General features: G+C 36.2%; 1 protein-coding gene across 1 annotated transcript; it reads right to left on the bottom strand.

Annotated features, from left to right (window-relative positions):
• Positions 1–1,435: 1,435 nt before the first annotated feature.
• Positions 1,436–21,067, bottom strand: LOC127798002 (geranylgeranyl transferase type-1 subunit beta). Its single transcript, XM_052331269.1, has 11 exons — positions 20,715–21,067; positions 20,279–20,354; positions 20,113–20,171; positions 19,814–19,953; positions 9,871–9,926; positions 9,719–9,795; positions 9,535–9,580; positions 2,899–3,023; positions 2,660–2,727; positions 2,494–2,581; positions 1,436–2,010 (listed from the first exon to the last, which is right to left on the bottom strand). The coding sequence occupies exons 1-11, from the start codon at positions 20,898–20,900 to the stop codon at positions 1,861–1,863; spliced, it is 1,071 nt and encodes a 356-aa protein (XP_052187229.1). The 5' UTR covers positions 20,901–21,067; the 3' UTR covers positions 1,436–1,860.
• Between the last annotated feature and the right edge of the window lie 3,251 nt (positions 21,068–24,318).

Genomic DNA, 24,318 nt, shown 5'->3' with positions numbered 1-24,318 from the left:
TTTTGTTCTGTTTCTTACCTGGAGTTGGCTGCACCCTTTGTTTAGCCATTTTGCAAGAATACAAAGAAGGAAAGCGACCCGTGACTAGGTCTCGTGGGCGTTGGCCGAAAGGTGCCCCCCTTTCACCCATCATCAGTTCCGAAAACCAAAATCTCCCTAGTCCTTTTAAAATCTTCAAAAGTTGGGAACTCCCTCCATGGCTGAACCAAAGTCACAAGCTCATCGAGAACATGATGTGATGAAGCAGCAAACTAAACAATGCAAAAAGAATGGAAAAAACAATGAGTGTAGTGGATCTTACAGTAATTGTGATGTCACATCACATGCATATATAGAACAGGACAATATGTATGGACGCAATGATACATATTTGACCTTTTTCTTTGTTTAAATCACAAAAGCTTCATGAACTGCCCCCGCCATGTTGCAGCGGTATGGTATGGGAAGAGAGTCACATCATTCTGTGTGAAATTTATGTCCCCAAAAAAAGAAACTGCTCGAATATCTTTTGAGTATCAATATTCAAGGTACACTGCCATAAAAATAAAAAAATAAAAAAGAGGGTTTGATGTAAAAATATATATATATGCAATATAAAAACAAGAAGGATTATGGTGTAAAAATCACAACACAACACAAAAAGATAGATACGGTATAATAAAGAGGGAGTGAAGTATCATAAAATTGCCCCCAAAAAAATCATATTGGCGTATTGTTAATTATGATTTTAGTTTGATTGCGATAGAGGGATCAAAACATGCATGCATGATTCCCTTGGACTAAACGCACAACTGATGCCCAAATTACAGATCATTGTAGCTTTGCAATTCCAGAATTAGAACACCATTGCAAGTTTTCCACGTGAATAACCAAAAGTTCATTTTATGCATTCATACATTGAGGAAATTTTTTATTTTTTTTTTTACTTTGATTATACATTTCATTTTACTTTGATCATACCTCGCAAGGTGAGATATTACTGACCAGATCAATTCAAGCCCCCTAACCATCACCAACCACAACACTCTCAACTTCACCCCCTCCAATTCCAAATTGAGCTACACAGATAAATAAAAAATAGTTGCAGAAACAGACCAAGGCCAACCTCACACAAAGGCAACCACCACCTTGTGACAAGTTTCTGCATGCATGCCTCAATTCAATAAATCCCAGACCAAAGCCAACTTCTCGTGGATACTCAACATCGTCTCCGAGGCCCAACAGACAGCCACATGACAAGTTTTTACACAGATAATATCACGCATGCTTTCAACCCAATAATGAATTTTGTTGGGAAGGGGAGAAGATGGACTAGGAGTTGCGTTTTGCAAGTAGTGGGATCAAGACAAGGGACTAGGCAGCAACACCAATGATTTCTAACACCGATTTAAGAAGAGCAAAATAAGCAGCCATCCTGTCCATTTAGAAAAGACCAAATCAGGCACTACCAACCAGCAATACCAATTATTTTCCATCAAAATGCCGATAAATGGTAGGAACAAGCGGTCAAGGAGCTCTCAGCTCTGTTTTAGAAGTTACAGTGTTCCACATTGACATACAAAATTAAATCAGCAGGAAACCTATCGGGAGAACAATCTTATGTAAAACTCGAGGAGACGAGTAGTAAGATCCCCAGATATCCCGGTCAAGAAAAATAAATCCTAACTGAGAAGTAATAAATTTTCCATTCTTGGATTGAGATGCTACCTGCTTGAAAGTAGTTTAACTAGCATGCATTTGTTATTAGTTTTACACATTTAAGGAAAATGAAGAAATATTGAATTGAAAATAACTCCGCGTTTCTGACAAGCATACGGCAACATTTGGCGCGCCTGGCCTGGACAGAAAAGAGGATTTGAATCAGAGTCCAACAGCACCAACATCTGTTATTCCTAGTTCAACACAGATTGGAGTCAGCCCAGGTTCTTCCATCAGACTAAATGCAGCAATCCCGTAGTAGGAGTGGTAAAGATCAGGCAGCTGTCCAGGAAATTTACTAAAACCACCATACTGATGCAGGAACAATTGGAACAAAATGAAGATTAGAAGTCTGAAAATCATATTACAAAACATAAAAATATCCTTCAAAAAAAGTCACATGCAGAGGTATGACCATCCTCATAAAACTGGCAGGCACAATGGACAAGCACAAACTTCACAAAATGCAAAGTTCCTGCTCTAACTAAATAAGCCATGCATGTGTGTGCACACACGGGTATTAGCATGCATCCCTTTGGTGACACCTATAGCCTAATGCTACTAGGAACAGCAGGGAATTGGACAAAACGATCATGCACAATTCATATGATTATATCTAAATTTACTTTTTTTCCATGTAAGATCTTTTTGTCAAGAGATCTATCAGAGTTCCATGCATAAAAACTGTGGAATTCAGTCAATGTGTCATGTTATGTAATGGATGCAAACAGCAAATCTTAAAATCTGATTGATGTATCATATAGTGCAACTTATGGAACCAAAAAGAGTCAGCACCTTGGATTGGCAAGTTAATAGAAATTGACGTAAAGCTTTCTTGTTGCAGAATTCGTGGCCTCCTAGAATCCTTAAAACGCTTCCAACCCTGTAGAAGGATGTTGTTCTTGTCAATCTACAAGAACAGAAACTAAGCCATGGAACTTTGTTGGTCTTTGGAACTTACCAAAAGGCATAACAAGTGTCACTCAACTTGTTGGGTCTCCCTTGAAATCCACCATTTGGTGCTTGCCTCTAAATCAAGGTAAAGAATAGTGTGAGGTAACTCATTGGGCAAAGAAACAAGATTTATTTATATATTGATCTTTTTTTTAATATGTCCAGCCTTCACTTTTACCTAAGTTCAGAATCAATCAGCTTCAGGGAATAGTAATTATCAGAAACACATTAAACCAGAAAATAAACCTGCAGGCACCAATCCAGAAGCAAAGGCACATCTCTGATACAGGAGGATGCACAACTAGAAAGCACGTCATCATCAATGAACCCCATCAAGCGGAGAGATGCAACAGCACAATATGTTCCACCACCTGCGCCACTAAACAAATACCTTCTATAAACCTAAGGATAGAACTTGGCTGGAAGCTAATATATAAAAAATGGGATGGTTCAAGCAGATATCTTGCTCTTTTCATGTAATAGAAAATGAAAATACTAGTAGAAACCTGTTAATAAATGTCATGGAACCGAGGGGAGAAAAATGAAGAAAGACAGAACTACATGAACGAATCATTAGATATTAATTCTTTACTTATTGCCAACAATCAATCTATATGAAACAGACATAATCTGGACTTCAGTACTGAATGGCACACACACCCATCCACATCGCATGAAGGAATCATTGACCACAATACTTAAGTTGATTGTTTCAACTTTACAGCCAAGTAGAGAAATCAACTATTCCCAAATAGAATCTTGCCACCTAAAACGTTGTCCCCATTCAGGAGATCCATTAAATTATTGTAAGGAACAAATCAGTATATACATAAAGGTTGCATCCAAAAATTGTTGAGAGACTTTCTTGGAAGGACTCCAACCTACTTATTTCTATCAGAAAGTGAAAAACAGCAAAGATACATAAGAACCTATTGTTTTTATGAACTCACATTTATCCACCTGTTAAGAACTGTTCTTGAATTTGTTTGTGCGGCTCATAGATAAATTAGAATCACCTAAATCATAAATCCACCATGATTGACTCCCTCTAACCAGTTAGTAAAAAGAAAATTCATTGTTGTTGAATCCAATTCATTATAAAAGAAGAACAAACATACAAGAAATAGAAATAAGTGCCATAAAGAAATTTACTCAGCCAAAAATGAATAAATAAAGAAATGTCTTAAAATTGGTATATCAATGTCAGCTGCCTCCAGAACTATTCTAGGGATATGCCCAGCTTCCAGAGCAGCCTAAAAGCCTGTCCCCAAAGCCCAGCCAGAAAGCTCACGAGTTATTAGCAGCTCTACCTCCTCTAAATGAATAAACATCATCATCCATCTCGGAATTTTAGCCAAATTTGAGTAAAGGTCTGAATGGGCCAATAAGCCTCATTTGCAGGGTTTGACAAAGGTCTAACAATCTCCAGAGCATCAAATTCAAAGATCATATTATTATAAAATCTTCATTTTAGCCCATAGAACAGCTAATCCTGTAATACTTTTCTTTACAGTAACTCCTGAAGAGCATTCATTGTACTGCTCAAATTTCCTGAAACCTAACCTCCCTACGCTGTGAGATCTGCACAAAACTTCCTGGTTTTAGGGGTAGTTCAACTGTGGGAAGCACCCTTTTTGTGAAAAATCTTCTCATAAAAAACAGAGGGAAAATTACCAAAATAATGCTGACCTTTTGGCTTTATTTCAATTTTACAAGTAACTTTCATTTTTTTCAATAGTATACAGAACTTTGTGTTTAGTTTCAATTTCATAATGAACTTCCAATTTTTTTCAATAATATAATGAACTTTGTGTTAAGTATACTAAACAAAGCTGACACAACAATTTTCCAAAAAAAAAAATAGGACAAAGGCATGACAAGGACAAGCAAAATGATAATTACATATCATATAAATATAGATGAAAAATAACTTGCATTAAACATAATAGGAAATTTTATAATTATAAGTTAATATATAATATAGAAAACTGTTTTCATAAAATGCCTCAAAACTCAAATTGCATAAGATTAAAAGGTCTAAAAGGAGAGAGGGTTGAAGATAAATCTATGTTGTTTTCAATGGATAAATTAATTGTCATCAAGGTAGTGTTAGTTAACCAAGATATAGATCGGAAAATGTGCGATATGGAAAGCATTCCAAACAAAAGAAAGCGACCCTTGGAAAAAAAATCAAGTAACTTCTTATCTTGAACTTTCCAGATAAATTTATCCCCCCCCCCCCCCCAAGATAAATTTATCTTGAACCTTATAAATAAGAAAAAAATGACGCATATGACCTCTAATGCATTCCAAAAAATTTAATAAATAGTTTGATAAAAATTTTGAAATACTTCACAGCTTTATCTTGATCATTCCATATCTTGGTCCGAAAAGCATTCCAACCTTATCTTGATACAACCTTCTTACTCATTTTAACAAATGCTACCTAAAGCTTATAATATGGTTATAATTAATTTAAGTGATGGCCCTCAAAAGATCTTTCAATGTCTAATTGTCCGAGAGTGTTTGTAAATTGTTAGTCAAAGAAACGAAGAGAAAGAATAATAGCAAACCGTAGGATGAGTGCCCTACGTGCATTTAGAAGTATCCAATGATTGTCGGTGTCCAACAGAAATGTCCAACATGATATGACAGATCCATAGAATTGCTTGTGCTTCTTGGTCTTAAATTGTTGTCCAATAGCTTGCATTTCAAAAATCCAGGAATCCCCTTCTGTCTTAAGATCATCAATTGAAACCCTACTCTGGTTATAGTTGAAACATGGAAGCATTTTTTGTTAATACCATCATCCACTAACCATTGGTTCCACACTCTCTATCTACATGATTTATTTCCTCAAACTGTTTTTTTAATTGTTCTTTCAAAGCCAACACACTCCATTCAAATTACCCTAACCATATTGTTGCTTTGTCCTATCCATAGTTACCAGGAACATGGTACACGCCAGGCTGTGGTATGGGAACAAGTATGGGGTATGCTAGTATGCTAATTTTGTGGTACGGAGAGGGTAGGCTTAATTGGTTCATTATTTCAAGTTGTGGTATGTTTTATAGTTGTACTCAAGTCGTAGTTAGGTAGATTCATACTTTGCTTATAGAAGTTGGTTTGTTTTGTTTTGAATTCTTTTCCATGTTCTTGTACAACTTCTGGAATGAAGAATCCTATGCAACCAAAGTTAGGTTTGAATATAATTCAAAATGTAATAATATATATAAAATAGTGAGGTAGGCAAGCTTTCTTTTCTCTAATTTTCTTTGAAAATTATTCTAACTTTAAGTTTCTTTCCTAATTTTTAATTGTTTTAACTAAACTCATGAACTATTTGGGATCCCCATTCTTGGAGATACGGATCACATTCCTTGTGACTGGAACACAAGCGAACCACAATTTGGAACATGTGATCCGAATTGTGGTTCCAAGGCGTTAGAAGGGAATCCAATATGGTCCTATCAATGTCCTGCATAGTTTCCTTAATATTGATATATCCCATTTGCTTATGGTTTTTTCTATTCCATAGCTTAGCATTCTTGTGCACTTCAATTTTTTATGTAACCTGAAGGCAAGGTCTGATAGCCAGTCCCTTCTCATTGGACCTCTAATCCATGAAACCTCAAATTTAAGGTCTTCCAATGGCACATGTCTCTCCCCTTGTATATAGGACTAGGAGGTTAGGATAAGATTCTACGGAAAGCATGTGTACTGGTTGTAGGAATTTCGGTCCAAACCATTTAACAAGTAAAAATCCTTCTCTATTCTTTGACCATATATACAGGTTCCCGTGTAAGCCTAAGTCCATAAGGCCAAAGTGAATCCAAACAAGATTTACACACATTCAGCAAAGGCTTTTCTGCCTTGTTTTCCATCTTAATCTAATTTTGCAATTGAAATTTCAATATCTTGGATCAATATTCAAAAGAAGGGGAGATTATGGAGGATGCTATTCACAGAATCAAGTGGGATAGCTAAAGTGGAGAAGTGTGTCATATGCAATCATAAAATCCTTCAAAAGCTAAAAGGAAAGTTTTATCAAAAGGCTATAAGACCATCTTTGTTGTTTGACCTAGGATGTTTGGATGTTAAGCTCTAGTATTTGCAAATATGAGTGTAGCTAAGATAAGAGGAAGTGCGACCACACAAATAGTAAGAATTAAGAGAGAGAGAGAGAGAGAGAGAGAGAGATTGAGTGAGTAAGGTTGGACTGCTACCCATTCATGATACAAAACAGGAATCACAACTGAAATAATTAGGAAGTGAGAAGAAGACTAATAGAAGCACTTGTAAGGCACGTAGATGAAATGAAGGAAGTTTATGGCAAAAGAGGGAGGTAGATGGAAGAAAACTTGGTGGGAAACCCTTAAGACATAATATAGGATAAGATGGTCTTACAGAGAATATATAGCCAATGGATAGAGATGTTGAAAGGTCTAAAATTCATGAAGTTGATCCCACCTAGTGGGATTAAGGCTTGTGATTGTTGTTGTAATTTGAAAACCACAAACACCAATCAAAAACCAGGAATCCATCCAGTGACAGAGAAAACAAATGCACATATTATGTTATCACAACAACAACAAAAAAAAGAGTAACCTCATGCTTCACCACAAGCACCAATGATTTGAAAATGTATCAAATTCAGACTTATAATTAAACAGCCCAACTTGGTAGAGTTTGGTTTCTGACCCAAAAAGGAAAGCCAGCAATCCAGGTTTTCCCAAGCAAAGGACCAAAATAGACAAACTGCAGAGGCTTGAGCCAATTGTATGCAGTTCCAGATAAAGAATATAACAGAGCATGTGCACATGTGTGAGGCAGGGGCAATGGTTTGTCCAGCTTCCTCAGCCTTAAATGATAGATCTTTCAACCTTCAGTTACTTCCTCAGCATTTTTTATCAAGATCCATGTCTTCCTCTTGCTGCCCACTGTTCTCTTTATTCACCTTTTAGTAGCAGTTATCTATGTTACATGGACTCGGGTATGGGTGTTGTTGGATGCTAGTGTGTATCAAGAGGTCAGACTTGTCATTTTATGAATTTCGGGGTACAAGGATACGTGTCCGAACGTAGGATGCGGGTACAGCAACACGACATAGAGAACACTAAATCTCACTAACCTACCCCTAAACTTATTTAGTTCAACTAATATTAAGGTTGTGGATTAATTAAGATACATTAATTGATTACTATATATAAATTTATAAATGAGTTCATTTTACATTTGACATTTAAATTTTATTGAATTAAATTTATTTTAGAGTAAATTGCAAAGAACACCCTATGGTTTGGCAAAATTGCAAGAAACCCCTTGACATTGAAAAAAGCAATAATCACCCTTCTTGTTAAATAAAGGGGTAAAATGACCAATTTACCCTTCATTCTCTCCTCTCCTTTCTAATTGAAAAATTAAAATTAAAAAAATTAACCAATGCCATACAAAACCTAATAGGCTTTGTTTGGCATGCAGTAACCATCTGGGTTCATTGTTGGCGTGTGAGAACCCAAGCAATGAACACAGAGAGAAAGAGAAAATAAGAAGAAGAAGAACAAGAACAAGATGGAGAATACCTAGAACACACACATATACACAGAGAAGACCAAGAAGAAGAAGGGTCAGAATAGAGAGAGAAGATGAAGAAGAAGAAGAAAGGTTTAACGGAACCCAAATCTAGGTTCTGTCGAACCCAGAACAAATAGAGAGAGATCTGGGTTTTATACAGGTGTGTTTAGGTTCAACAAAACCTAGATGATTTGGGTTCGCTGGAACCCAAATTCACACACACATACAGAGAAGAAGAAGAAGAAGAAGAAGAAGAAAGGTTCCATTGAAACCCAATCTCAATTCAAACACAGATTGGGTTCCGTCAGAACCTAAGAAGAAGGAGAGAGAGAGAGAGACTTATTGTTGTCATCGCTAGCCATTTGAATAGAGAGAGAAATAGATATGGGCTTTGAGAAGATAGAAATATAAATGAAAAATGAGGGGAAAAAATGTTTAAATATAAGGGCATTTTGGTCATTTTTTAATGTTTAACGGGGATTAATAAATGATAGGGAAAAATTGCAATATTATATTAAACCTCGGAGGTATTTGTAGTTGTATTTTCTCAAGCATCAAGGGTACTTTTTACAATTACCCTAAACCTCAGAGGTACCGTGTGGAATTTTCTCTTTTTTAAAATTATAAAGGTTATATATATTATCTTCTAAATTATAGAAAAGATTTTTTTTTCCTATTAAGGCTACTTGTCTTCAAAAGCCCAAATGAAAAGCCCTCTCTCTTAAGAAAAAAGAAGGCCCACTCTAAAAGAAATAAGAAAGCTAACTTATTATAACTTATTTCCTTCTTATCCTCATGAGGTTAGAAATCAGTTAGGGTTTTGGGAAAGAGACTGACAACAATGGCAGTGGTGGCTTAAGCTAAGAAGATCTTGCCAGCCAAAGGTAGTCACCAAACATGTTCAAGAAAAGCCATGAACTTCTTCGAAGCAAGGCAATCGCAATCCAAGCCAACCCAAGCCACAAACGAAGCAAGTACCCAGATCTGTGTTTTTTGTTTGAGATATGTCAGGCAGAACTAGTCATGTCAACCATTATGACACAAGTACAATGCCTACTAGTGTTGAGTCCATGTAACATAGGCAGTTATTAAATAGGATCAATGGCTTATTTTAATCAAGATCATTTTCACCGTCTTTGCCACTACAAAACCCATGCTCCTTGTGATGCACAAGATTAGAAGCCAGAATCCAGGTTCTTCCTTTTATTGAGAGAGGTTGACAGAAAATTACTCAAATACTTATGCATGAAATCATCCAAGATTCACAGAGGTAGACCATGCAAGAACATAAATCTTATGCCCACTCACCATGAGATTCTGACCCAGGAATCAACCCAAAGCCACCATCATATGACTGCATGAGTAGTGCCAATGATAAGCATACATGACAGCATTAGTTTTGGCATACAAGGATTAGATCTATGATCAACTAATTAGAGGAGAAACAAAGCATATGCAGACAGATAAACAGTAGGGCAGATCTTTTACAAACCTGACAATTTAATATGTACTCCTTGGCTTTCTCCCTGTCCATGCCACTCCAGTTCTCCAATATAGAAGAGATGGCAGCTGATAGATCAAATAGTGATTTGAAATTTCATCCAGTAGAAATTAAATTCAAACATCTTAATGGTAACTTCTTACCAGCACAAAATATGAATCTCAGATCTCTCTCTGCCCCAGTATGAATTGGCATAAAGCTGCAATAAACATAAGCAAAAGAAGTTAGTGGATCATCTTGGCTTCATACTAGGTGGTCATCCATTGAACCTGTACTTTTGGACATTGAAGCAGAAGATTAAAAACGAAGACAAATTTCAATGTAATTTCTATCCAAGAAAAGTAAATTACAACAATGCATCAAGCCTTAATCCAACTAGGTGGTGTCCACTACCAAGAAAAATAATGATTAAGCAAATTTTAAAATAAATACCATATATGAAATTGCAAACAAACAATGACATTGATGATTATTAAATTCCAAATATTTAAGGTTTTGCCAAATACATGCACATGAGTGTATATGTGTTTGAGAACGGAGTGAAGTGAGCAAAGAAGATTCCTATATTTTCATCTCTAGATTTTCTCAATATATATAGATGGTATAGATTTTCTCTCTCATCGCATTATTAATATGGTTCTCATATACTGAAGGCACCACTTGCACTTCAAGGTCAAGGTGAAGGAGAACATTCATAAGTTCGTGAAAGACTGAAGGAGAGAATAATTGGGGGACAAAATTAGAGAAGAAATAAGTTCAAGAAGAAGTTGTTGAAGAAGAGAAAAAGAGAGAGAGAGAGAAATCGTATAAATCCAATATCAATCAAAATCATGTATTTTCTTATTACATCGAATGCCTGTTTATAGGTTGAAATCCAATCCAAACTAAAAACATCACTACCCTAACTACATTTATGTAAAATAAATAAATAAAAGATAAAACCTAACTAAATGATAAATGATAAAGTCTAAAGATCTAAAACCTCAACAAAATATAACTCAAAAACATAAACAAAATATGATAAGTCTAAATTTTGAGTATCTTATCAAATATTACATTTTGATAATCCTCAATTCTCAACACGAGGAGTGGAGAAGGATTAGAAGCAAACAACTTATACAATAGATTAGAAGAAAAAAAAAGAAAAAACAGAAACAGAATTTAAATTTGTTTCTATGCAAAATATTAAAGGCATTGTTAAGTATCCTCACATCAAACCCAACTTCACAATGCATGGCATCAAATGTGACCAAAATGGTATACTATCACTAACAATTGCTTAACCAACACCTTCCATATATTAGACCCCTCTAAGTCTCTAACCACCAGCACCCACCAAGGTTGTTGCAACCATCTTGTGAAATTCTCTCTTTCTTTGTACATATAAGAAGTAACATCAAACAGGTTTGCGTATGCCAAATCCCTTTTGCTTTCCAACTAGTTCCTTTTCTTCCTCCCTATGCTTCTTTCCCTCTATCTATTTGCGAATATGAAAAGAAAAACTTCAATAAAAATGATGCAGTCAAGGTACTGTAAAAGTCATAACTAATAAACATAATTTCCATATTTACCTTGTTAATAATTAAAAATTGATTTAAATAGAATATTGAGAGAGAGAGAGAGAGAGAGAGAGAGAAAGAATACAAATTATTTGAAGGTGAGTTACCAAACAATAATTGTAAAATGACTTCAGGAATACACAATACGTGTTGTCGATGATGACGACTGTTAGAAGGACGCAGCTTTGTAGTGTTGTACGTAGGGCTGTGCGTCTCTTAGTTGTACCTTGAGTTAGTTAATTAGTTAGTTAGTTTGTGGAGCTGCATGCATATGCCCCGATCCTAACTGTGAACAGTGAATTTGATCCTCTTTTCCCTCCTGTTTTTCTTGGCTTTCACATGGTATCAAAGCCATAGAGCATGAGTGAATTTCACAACCTAGGTTTCTGCGCGATAGATCAATCTGGACATCTGTACAATCTGCTCTGTTTTGTGAGCAATCAATCTGGACTCCTGCATGACCTGGAGTTTGTGCAATCTGAACAGGAGTTTGCACGATCTGATTGCCTCTGCTGATTCTTCTTCAATCTGAGTTTTGGCAACTGGACAGTGTTATTTCCAGTTGATTTCTGTCTCAGGTGATTCCAATCAGCCTATTTCCAGTCAATTTCTCTGTCCCAGATTTGAGTTATGGCCTCGGCCAATTCTCGAGCGGTGAGTTCGTCTTCTCCTCTGACCATACCATCATTTTCTGGTATTCCTGCCATTACAACTGACAAATTGAATGGCCAGAATTATCTATCCTGGTCTACCTCTGTTCACATGTGGTTTCGAGGCATGGCGTAAGTGATCATTGGACCAAACAGCCATCTTGGGATAGAATTGAAGCATTGTTGGTTACATTGTTGTGGCAGTCAATGGATGCCGATTTAGTCTCGTTATTTCATGTTTATGAGACTTGTTTTGATATTTGGTCTCACGCCCAGCAGCTGTATACTGACAATATAGTGCGTCTATACACTATTGTTATTGTTAGGATTAGGAGCTCTTAGAAACTCAATTCAATACTCTTTAGTTTGCCAATCTCTCATTACTTCTCACCCGAGAACAACCCACAACAGAAAATGTAAACTGAAAATGTAAGAACAGTAAAAGAGATTAAGTAAGAAACACTCAAACCAAACAGCAGGCGCAAGAAGTTATCCTGGTTGGAACTGATCAATGATCAGTTCTACATCCAGACTTCAATCCGAGAGCAAATTCCACCAGAAACCTTGAAATAGATTACAAGATACCCTTAACTCTCTTATCACACAAGTACACTACCCTCAAAACAAAGATTACAAAGACTCTCTTTCTCTCAAAGCTTTTTCTCTCCTCTCGGCAATCTCACTTGTATTCAGAGACAGAATTGAATGAATGATTATTATGTCCGACTTCCAGCCCTTGCCTCCTATTTATAGAACATAGGGGCGTTAATTACAAAGCCTATCATTTAGCCTACACAAAGACTAAAATAACCCTTATAATATAACATCTAAGTTAACTAATCTAACTTAGAAAAAAAATCAGTCTCCCTTCATCTTCATTCTTCTAACAGGATCTACTATTTTCTTCCTCTTCTAGACAGATTCCTCCATGCAAAAACCCAACAACTATCATTAGTGACTTGTTCCATATTAAGAAGGGATACTCAGATGTGGCTACTTATTTGGGTCAAATACAATCTGCTGTAATGGATTTTAATGCTATGCTCCCTATTATGGTTGATCTTACTGAGCAGAAGAAACAGGGGACAAATTGTTTATGGTGCTTACCCTAGCTGGTCTTGGGGCTGATACAGAGCGAATTCGTGTTCAGATTTTGAGTAGTCCAGCTACACCTACCATGGCAGAGCTGTTTGCTTGGATTCTTCATGGCACACAGACCTGTTCAGAGACTTCACTTGAAGGGTGGTCTGTTCTTGCTTCTCAAACCCATGGATCTTCATCTGAGTTCGATACTAGAGGTGGTCATGGTAGAGGTGGTAGACGTGGCCGAGGTGGTAAGCAACCATTCTGTAATTACTGTTGTCTGTTAGGACCCCCATTAGTCACACATCAGCAACGTTAAAGGAGGGGAGAAGCAGGGGCAGCCAAGGAAAATGACTCAAGAGCAGAAGAGTCACATTCGGTTAGGGAGGGAATAACAACTCACGTGGCAACAACGGAACACTTTTAAAAGGGAGGGGGAAAGGAGAGAGAAGCTAGCTAGAGAATTTGTAAGAAGTTATGGGAGAGGGGGCTCTCTCGAATAGGCCATTCTTTTGTTTCTTTTTGTGCATCCATAGCTTTGTAATTGGAGATTTTTATTGTTTTGATTGTGAGAGCCTATCATTTTGGTATTAGAGCATCGATCCATGGGGATGACTGTCTCTAAAAGAGTGGGTGAGCTGGAGGGAAGATTGGAAGGTTACCACCAACAGATGGAGGGGCGGATGGCAGGTCTGCAAGAGGGATTGGAATCGATGAGGACTGAACTCCAAAGGGTGCAAAATATCGAGAAGAACATGGCAGTGATGTTGGACCAGTTCAACCTCTTGATGGCGCAATGGGAGGAGCAAGAGAAAGAGAGGAAGGGAAAGCGCAATTGGGGAGACAAACCTTCGAGTTCCTCCTTATCAATTGAGCTAACGCCGGAAACAAGAGGGAGTGGGGAAGTAGGCAATGGAGTTGATGGAATTGGGCGACAAAACACACGTTATCGGTGCCTGGAACTGCCAATTTTCAAGGGATGGTTGGGCTTTCCGGGCTAAGCGTTACTTCGTTGTAAACCAACTGACGAAGGCAGAGAAATTAGAGTCGGTGGCTCTGTGTTTTGAAGGGGCTGCTCTCTCTTGGTTCTAGTGGGACCAAGGGCGACAATGGGTCAGGAGTTGGGAGAAGCTCAAGGCAATGCTAAGGAGCCTATTTCGGTCCATCCAGGAAGGCACGGTGGAGGAGAGGTTCCTCACACTCTGGCACTAGGGATCCATTAAGGAGTATCGTCTATGCTTCGAGACTCTAGCCTCACCACTCGAAGACATGTTGGAAGCCTTGATGGAGGGCCATTTTATCAACGGGTTGAGGCTGGATGTCCAGGCCGAGATGAAGGTGCTAAGACCGACCGAGCTGGAGCAGATGATGGACCTAGCCCAATGGATTGAGGAACGGAATTGGGTGATCCATGGAGATACTTTCAAATCCAACCCAAGCAAAGGTCAAGCCCCTTCAATCCCAATTTCACCTTACTAGCGAGTGGCAACTCCGCCACCTTCGCCTCCTCTCCCAAAATTGGCGACGCCTAGCCTCACCCCATCATACAGGCCTCTGGCCGTTAGAAAATTAAACAGCCCACCTTTCAAACGGCTTAGTGAAAGTGACTGCAAGCCAAACGTGCGAAAGGTCTCTATTTTCACTGTGATGAGAAATACACGATTGGGCACAAATGCAAGAATAAAGAGCTACAAGTGATGGTCATATATGAGGAAGAGAGGGAATGATGGGAGAAAATGAGACAGTGGAGAAGTTAGACGAACTGAAGGACATGATTAAGGAAGGGGAAATGGTGGAATTGTCATTGCAATCTATGGTAGGCCTAACTCCACCACAGACGAAGAAAGGTAAAAGGGAAAATTGGAGGGTTGGACGTGGTAGTCTTAATTGATAGTGGAGTCTCCCACAATTTCATAGCCGTCGATCTGGTGTAGAAATTGGGACTGATACAAATACACACTCTAGCTACGGCGTGATCATGGGTTCGAGTATGGCAGTTCAAGGAGCTGGAATATGTAAGGGGGTGACTTCGAAGTTGCAAAATGTGGAAATAGTTGAGGATTTCTTACCGTGAGAATTGGGGAACTCATATGTTATTCTTGGAATGAAGTGGTTAGCCACCCTTGGGTTGACACAGGTGGATTGGGAACCGTTGGTTATGAAATTTTGAGTAGGGGACACTGCTGTTACTTTGCAAGGTGATCCTAGTCTCAACAAGACATTGGTATCCTTAAAGTTGATGATGAAGGCGTTTCATGAAAATGGAGAGGGTGTGCTCCGGGAGTTGGGAAGTTTGTCTGTTGAACTCATGGAAGTAAGGGTGGAAGTACCTAATGGGTTACAAGAAGGGTTAGCAGAATTTAGGGAGGGTTTCGAGGACCTTCCCCTCTCCAAAGGCACGACCATAGTATCACATTGCATCCTGGGACTGTTGAGCTAGAGATGGTGGAAAAACCAGAATTCATATTGGGGGTAAGACCTAGCACGGGGAAGAACTTGAGGGACATTGATGTTCTTATCCAATGGAAGGGGTTGCCACCCCTTGAGGCCACGTGGGAGCCATACCATCAAATACTGCATCAATCCCCTGAGTTTCACCTTGAGGACAAGGTGAGTCCCATGAGCGGGAGTAATTACAATGTCATCCTAACATTGTCATCCTAGTCATTACAAGGATACTTGCTATGCTCTCCATGGTCAGCCTCCTAAGGCCAATGTTGTTGCCTTGAGAGTGCAAAAGAGCAGTCAGTGATGATTGATACTTCTATTCATATTGAGAGACCAGCCCCACTTATACTATCTTTGTTGAGGAGTTGGCAGGATATTGTCAATTGTAGGTAGCTTAGCAAGCATCCTCTCCTGTAGTCTTTGTTGCCCAAACTTCTTCTTCTTCTTCCTCCACTGTGTCATCCATTGGTAATCCTCATATATGTCTTTCACATGCCTCTCTTAGAACTTGGATTCTTGATTCTGCCGCTTCAAAACATATTTCTGGTAATAAATATTTATTTCCCCACTTGATTCATCTATTTCCCTTCCTCCTATCACTATGATTGATGGTTCTATCATAGGTATAGGTAGGGTTGATCCATTTCCATCTATTCCTCTTAGTTATGTATTACATATTCCTAGTTGTCCATATAATCTCATTTTTGTTAGTCGCCTCACTCAATCACTTGATTGTCATGTTATCTTTGATTTTGATTCTGTTTTTGTGCAAGACCTAAGGTATTGGACAGATGATTGGCACCGGGCGGGAGTTTGAGGGACTTTACCATCTTGTTTTGGCATCATCTATGACACCTTCTTGTGCTACTATAGTGGCATCTCCTTGCCAGATTCATTTTTTGACTTGGGCATCCTCACCCGTCCACTCTTCAACAAATGGTCCCTTTATTGTACTCAATTGTTCTAGAGCTCGAGTCTTGTCAATTAGGCAAGCATGTCCATGCTTCTTATCCTAGTTGTCTTAATAAACAAATTGATGCTCTTTTTGATCTTATACGCTTTGACATTTGGGGTCCTACTAGGGTCTAGTCTAAATAGGGTTTCTCCTATTTCATTACATTCATTAAAAATCATGCTCTTCGTACTTGGCTCTACTTAATGAAAGATCATATGGAGTTGTTATCTGTGTTCACTACTTTTTGTAATGAGATTACTACACAATTTGGTTGTTCTATTCATGTTCTTCGGAGCGATAATGCTAAGGAGTGTTGTTCTATAGCTTTTCAAGCTTTCTCTCATCTTGAAATATTATTCATCAATCCTCTTGTCCTTATACTCCACAGTAAAATGGGGTGGCATAACATAAAAACTATCCTCTCATTGAGACTGCTCGAACTCTTCTACTTCACATGCATGTTCTTGTTTCTTTCTAGGATGCAGCCATTCTCACTTCTTGTTATTTGATCAACCATATGCCATCCTCTATTTTGAATGGGTTCATTCCACAAACTTTACTTTCTCCTCATGATCCTATCTATCCTATTCCCCCTCATATCTTCAAGGCGACTTGTTTTTTTCATATTCTCTCGCCTAGCCATAATAAATTGTTTCCTTGCTCTACTAAATGTGTATTCACAATTACTCTCATCTTCAAAAAGGATATAAGTGTTGCTCACCCAATCTTAGTAGATACTTTATCTTTTTTGATGTCACCTTCTTTGAGTCTACTCCCTTTTTCTCTTCACCATTTGGTGTTTCTTCGTCCTACATTGATGATGTTTTTCCTATTCCATCTTTCCTTCCTCCAGTCCCAATCTCTACTCCTGCTCATGTTCCTTTGCATGTTGTTCCTACTCCCCTTCAAACTTATCCTCACCATTCTAAACCACTATCTACTCCAAAGCCTCCTATAGCAACTCGAGAGCTTATCATAGATGGCCCTATTGCAAATGATAATGTTCCTTTAGGCTCAAGTCTTCTTCCTCCAAATAATATCATTGGTCTGTCTTCCTTCAGTTCTACCCATGCTTCTATTTCTTGAGTTACATATTCCACTCAAAACCCTCATCCCATTTACACCTTTGTGAGTCATCATTGTTTGTCACCTGTCGATTCTGCTTTTTTATATACTTTTTTCTTCTATTTTTATCCCTAAGACAAATGTAGAAGCTCTTTCTCACCCTAGGTAGTGACATGCTATGAATGAGATGTTTGTTTTACTGACTAATGCGACATGGGATCTCGTTCCTCTCCTTCCGAGAAAGTCTATTGTTGGTTCTCAGTGGGTATTTACTATTAAGGTTGGTCCGGATGGCACCATTGATCACCTGAAGGCCCAATTGGTTGCTAAGGACTGTACTTGGATTTTTGGGTTGGATTATGGTGATACATTTTCTCTAATGGCTAAGATTACTTTTGTCCATGTCTTTCTTACTATGGTTGTTATTCAACATGGCCTCTTTACCAACTGAATATTAAAAATGCTTTTCTTCATAGCGACTTTCAAGAGGTGTATATGGAGCAACCTCCTAGGTTTGTTGCTCAAAAGGAGTATATACTGGTGTGTCACCTAAAGAAGTCCTTGTATAGCCTAAAGTAGTCTCCTCAATGTTGGTTTGGTTGCTTCAATTCTATCATACAATCTTTGGCATGACTATAAGTGAAGCTAAATGTTTTGTTTTCTATTGCCATTCCACTGGTAAATTTATATACCTGATGGTATATGTGAATGATATTGCTATTATAGGCAATGATAAGGTTGCCATTGGGCAGTTGAAAGATCATTTGTACTCTCATTTTTAGACCAAGGATTTGGGTAGGTTAAAGTATTTATTTGGTATTAAGGTAGTTCAATATGTATGTGGTGTCCCAACAAAAGTATGTCTTGGATATTTTGGATGAGACTAGTATGCTTGATTCTTGGCCTATATATACTCCTATAGACCCTAATGTTAAGCTTGTATCGGAGCTTAACATTAGGATCCTTAGCAATATAGGAGACTGGTTGGGAAGCTTAATTACCTCACTGTTACACAGCCAAACATCTGTTTTGCAATTAGTGTGGCGAGTCAATTCTTGGGCATCCCTTGTAACAACCATGAGCACACCTTAGTGCGTATCTTGAGATACATTAAGAGTGCTCCTGGTAAGGGCTTGTTATTTGAGCACAAAGGACATAAGCAAATTATTACATATACCGATATTGGTTGGGTTGGTTATCCCACAAATAGACGCTCTACCTCAAGCTATTGCATCTTGGTTGGCTGAAATTTGAAGTATTGGAAGAGTAAGAAGCATAATGTTGTGGCTAGATTTAGTGTAGAAATGGAGTATCATACCAGGGCTTTAACCACATGTGAGTTAATTTTGGCTTAAGCAACTCCTTATGAAGTTGAGATTTGGAGATTCAAGACCTACGCAACTTATTTGTAATCGTCAAGCACCCTTCATATTGCCTCTAATCCTATCTTTCATGAGTGGACTACACACGTAGAGATAGATTGTCATTTTGTGAGACAAAAGTTGGTTTCTAGAGAGATTAATACCTCATTTGTAGGCTCTAGTGACCAACTGTCTCTTCTTACAAACGCACTGCGTGGTCCACGGCTTGACTACATTTGTACCAAACTAGGCACATATGATATATATGTACCTTCTTGAGGGGGAGCGTTAGAAGGATTCAACTTTGTAGTGTTGTGCTTCTCTTAGTTGTACCTTAAGTTAGTTCATAGAATTGTATAAATGTCTTGATCCTAACTATGAATAGTGAATTTGATCTTCTTTTCCCTCCATACCATTGTCTCTCTCTCACTCTCTTCTGTTTTTCTTGGCTTTCACAAGGACATACATGGTGAAGAAGAGACCAATTAGACAGCAATTAAAGAGGAAGTTGATTTCCAAAGAGGTTCAGCACAAAGATGGATTGAATCCTACTAATACTTGTTCTCGAAGTAATTAAGTAATAGATAGAGCACACACGAAGACAAGCTATGACTGATAACACTATAATTCACAATAATAGAAAATGCAAATAACCACATTATAGCTATCACTAATTGCTTTCTTGAATTATAATTTCTATAACCCATCAATATGATTACTATATGGATGAAATTTTACCTTGTTCTGAGAGTAGGAACAAAAAAGAAGTGATACCCAATAGATGTGCATAATTGACCTTTGTTTATGCATCAATCTCTAGAAGGAAGAATTTGATTATTTAAAATTGGAAGATGAAAAACACGAAAACAAATAATAACTGGGGAAGAGTGGACTCAACAACAAAAATTTTCATTACGAACAGTTGAAGATCAAGAAAAGTAGTTGTAGGCAAAATGAAAAATTACCTCCCATCAAGCTGCTGGAGGTTTCTCATTGATTTCAAGATGGATTCTGAATCTAGAAGTGACAAATCATAGCCAACTGTCTTTAGTATTGCTAGTGCACAATATGTGCTTGCCAAATGACTGCTATTGGGAATCCATACCTACAAGAACTTAAAACCATGGTAAAAGAAGAAAAGTTTCTTTGCAGGTATAAAGCACTAGTGCACTAAAGCAAAAATATATATATATATGTACACACACACAATATAAAACAAGAAAATAAACTTTTAAATATGCTATTTCATGCATAATAGTCGTACAGCATTATCATCTGGTTGAAATTGAGAACTTCTGGAACCATGGAACCCATAGAATTGTCCTGCAGCAGTTCAATTTCTTGTTAAGTATTACACACAAAAAAATAAAAAATAACATTTCAAGCCAAAAGTAAAGACCAGCTATTTCTCTCAATTAATCAAGGGATACCACTATTCTGTTCATCCTCTTTCTTTGGATGAGCTCGCAATGATAAAACCCAATCAATGACCGCTTCCTTGTCAATCTGACAAACAAATACAATCATAAGCCCTCCCTAACAAAAAATAAAAATAAAATAAACGAGATGCTAGTGGGCGATACAATTTGCAAAATTAGTAAACCTAGGACTGCTCAAACCATGCACATTGACAGGAAGTTACAAACTTGATGCAGGAAAGCAAAAGGCCACATTCCAAACCACATGAACACAAACAAGTGAAAAGAAAGGGGACAAATGAAATAAACGTTACTCGTACTTCTATAAAAACTGGGAAAAGAAAAATTAGATTGAATGTCCCAACGGTGACATATTGCTCATTTATCAAGAATTGTTCAATCAATAGAAAGAACAAGCGATGTCGAAATAGAAGAAGTCGATACGTACGCGATCGCCGGCGCCGAGGATGTGGAGGCCGGAGACGACGAAGTAGGCGAGAGTGAGGCGATTGATCTCTTCGCGCTGATACTCTGACGGTAAAAGCTGGTACGCCATCTGCAGGAACATTACGTGACGGTCTTCGTCAAAATCGGTCGACGAATGCGAAGTCGGCGAGATGAACTCTGAATCCATGCCTCCTAGATTCGAATTGCAAGAGGCTCGATGCAAGCAATGTGATGATGCTTGGAAATTGGGAACGCACGGAGGAAGCAAGCAAAGCAAGAGGGATAAAATGAATGATACGAAAATTGGAGGGTTGGTCTTGTAAATAATCAAAAGCAGGAGAAAACTGAAAGCTTGATGTAATTATTAATGACCTGAGAGAAAGGAGAGTCGGAAGAACAAGAAGGAAGAAAGAAGAGAAGAGATACGTAGAGATTTTAAGGGTAATATGGTCATTTAAGATTTATTTTTGTTTTTTTAAATAAGACAAATCTAATGAGTAATTATTATAATTTATTTTATTTAATATTATTATATATGAGTCGAAGGCACTAATAACACGTCATATCTATTATCTATTTTATTATATAAGTAAATATTATATTTTGATACTTTAAATCTTATTTTAATAAAGTAATTTTTTAATATACCCTTTATATGTTTAAAAAAACAAAAAAATAACTAAGCCAAATAACTTCAACTCTTGATAAATAACAAAAGCAAAAACAAAATTTAACTCCCAAGTTACCATAAACTTAATAACATTGTATTGCTAACAAAAATTCATTTTCATTTAAAATTTTCAAATAAAATAAAATTTAAATTGCAATTATAAAATGTCACTCGATATGTCTTTATTTGAATTTTTTATTTATATATATATGCATAATATACATCGTCTTTCTTCTATTAAATACTAAAATATTCAATGTTACGTTTAAAATCTTTTTAATTCTCAAAATATCCTTTATGTATTTGACTTAAAATATATAACCCAAATAAGTTGTTTTCTTAGTTAAACTTGAGGTAAATTATATTGTTAATATTTGAATTTTGTACTCCACAATAAAGTTGTCATTGCATTTTGATTCTTATCACTACAATCGTTACATTTTATTTTTTGTTAAAATTCAGTCATTTTTCTTTATATTTTTGCTAAGTTTTATTAATGAAAGTTGAAATGATGTATATTCATATAGCCACCAAAATTAATTTATGATTATTTATTAAGTTATATCAATGAAAATTGAAATGATTTACACTAATATAGCCAGCTAAAATTAATTTGTTGTGGGGTTAAGATTAATTTTAAATTTTTAATATTGAATAATTTATTAATTGTAACATAAAACTCTACAAAATTGGACTAATTGAAATGTTTTAGAATTTATTTTTTAAGGAACAAATTAGTAAAATAAATAAATAAATAAAATTTGTATTCATTAATCTCAAGTAAGAACTTGGACTATGGGCAGGTTCAAAATAACAGATGAGCAAAAGAAATAAATCAAATGATATTTTTCATGAAAGAATAAAATAAAATAAGAAAAAGATGAAGGTGAAATAAATAAATAAAATAATTTTATTCATTTATTTATTGAGAAAGTTGGGTATTATAATAAGATATAAGATAATGGGGTAAGGTTGCTAAGACCCTTCTCCCTTAACTTGTATGGTTTATGTATATACAGAAAATATTATTAGTATCCTTTGGACTATACATTAGATTACATAATATATATAAAATAATAAAAAATACCCTTCATCTAATGGTTGTTTGGTTGCACTAATTTTTTAACTAACAGCTTGTTTAGTTGCACTAATTTGGTTTTAGGCTTTAGACTCGAGAGATTTTAGAAATGGATGTCAGCCTTGGTTATATTAAGGCTCTGTTTGTTTGCAATAAATCATTTTTGTGAGAGAAAACAGTTTTCCTAAAAAATAATTTATTGAAAAATGTTTATGTTGTTTAGCTGTAACTTGAAAGTATTGTTTGGAAAACCTTTTCCAATATTTGACAAGCATTTTAGAAAAACACAATATTTTTATTTCCTTATCATCAAATATATAACATAAAGATAAAATAATATAATTAACACGTAATAGCAATAAATATTAAAACATAATAATATCATATATTATCATAACAAGAACATCAAATGCTTCACAAATAAAAAAACAACAATAATAATATATCATTATCAAAAACAACAACAAAAATCAATAATAGATCCCCAAAAAATTATATATCACTAAGCAACAACATCAATACTAGGTTAGCAAAAAATATAATAAAGCACAAAATGCAAAATTTAAACCAAAAATACTTGACTGGAGAATAAAGAAAGAGTGAGCACCAAACAAAAGGCAAACGATGACGATGATGCAAGCAGACAAGTACGAAGACGACTAGCGTGAAAATGAACAAAGACAAAGACAACAATGCAGAGAGACAAATCTAAACATATGATGATAGAGATGACGACCTAAAAAGTCAATGAAACTTCAATTTTGGATTCATTACAAACTCAAATTTGAGAAATTCAATTAAATTTCATATTTTAAGTTCATTCACTCCAAACCAACATTTAACTTATAAAACTATGAGTTGGGCCTTAAGTTTTATAAATTATGAATTACTCTTTAAGTTCATAAAATTATGAGTTGGCCCTTAAATTTATAAAATATTAACGGTTCCAAAATTATAAAGGGTAAAGTGCAATAACCACCTTTGAGGTTTAATATAATTGCAAAAATACTAATTACGCTTTAGAAATAGCAATAACCTCCATTGTTAAATAAATAGAAAAAATAACCATTTGACCCTTTATTCTATATATATTATTTGTTTTTTTCGTTCTCTTATCTAATTTAAATTTAAACGAATTAAAGAAAACTAAGGTTGTTGGTCGTCGACTATTGGGTTCGAACCCAAGCATCTGGGTTTGTGATCAAACTAGATGCAAGGATTTGATTCACGAACCTAAAAATTCATTTAGATTCATTCAAACCTAGATGCCCTTGCATAAAGCATCTAGGTTTGATTCAAATATAAATACAAAGGGTTTGTTATGGTTCGATCGTTGAAAGAGGGGAGAAGAAAAAAAGATTGTCATCTTATTGCAAGAGACACTTGTATTGTAAGTATACGATGGCGAGGCCTAGTCATTTCTTTGTACTCGAATTGCATATTTGTTAATTGATATAATACACTATGTCACATACAATGATGTTTATAAACAATTTTAATCTCACGATGACGCAAAATATCTCATTCATATATTTGTAGGACATCTTTCATTATAATTTTGGCGTTCACAACAAGATCATTTAGTTCTGTGAGCTTTAGCATGCTTTGATCATGTTAGTATGACACTAAATTGTGAATATGAAATAACATGTGTCAACACTACTGTCGCTCACCTTAAGGCCTATATACCAATATTTGTTATTATTTTTGCTATTACATGTGTTTTTATATCAAATATGCATGAGATTGTTCTACTAATTGTTCATACATTTGCTCCATCATGCTTTATATTATAACTATTAATGGATAAAATGATTTTCAAATAACAAATTACATATAAGGTTTAAGTACCCTGGT

Source organism: Diospyros lotus, chromosome 3 (genome assembly GCF_014633365.1).
Source record: "Diospyros lotus cultivar Yz01 chromosome 3, ASM1463336v1, whole genome shotgun sequence".
Lineage (NCBI taxonomy): Eukaryota > Viridiplantae > Streptophyta > Magnoliopsida > Ericales > Ebenaceae > Diospyros > Diospyros lotus.
This window is presented reverse-complemented; position numbering and strand designations above follow the sequence as displayed.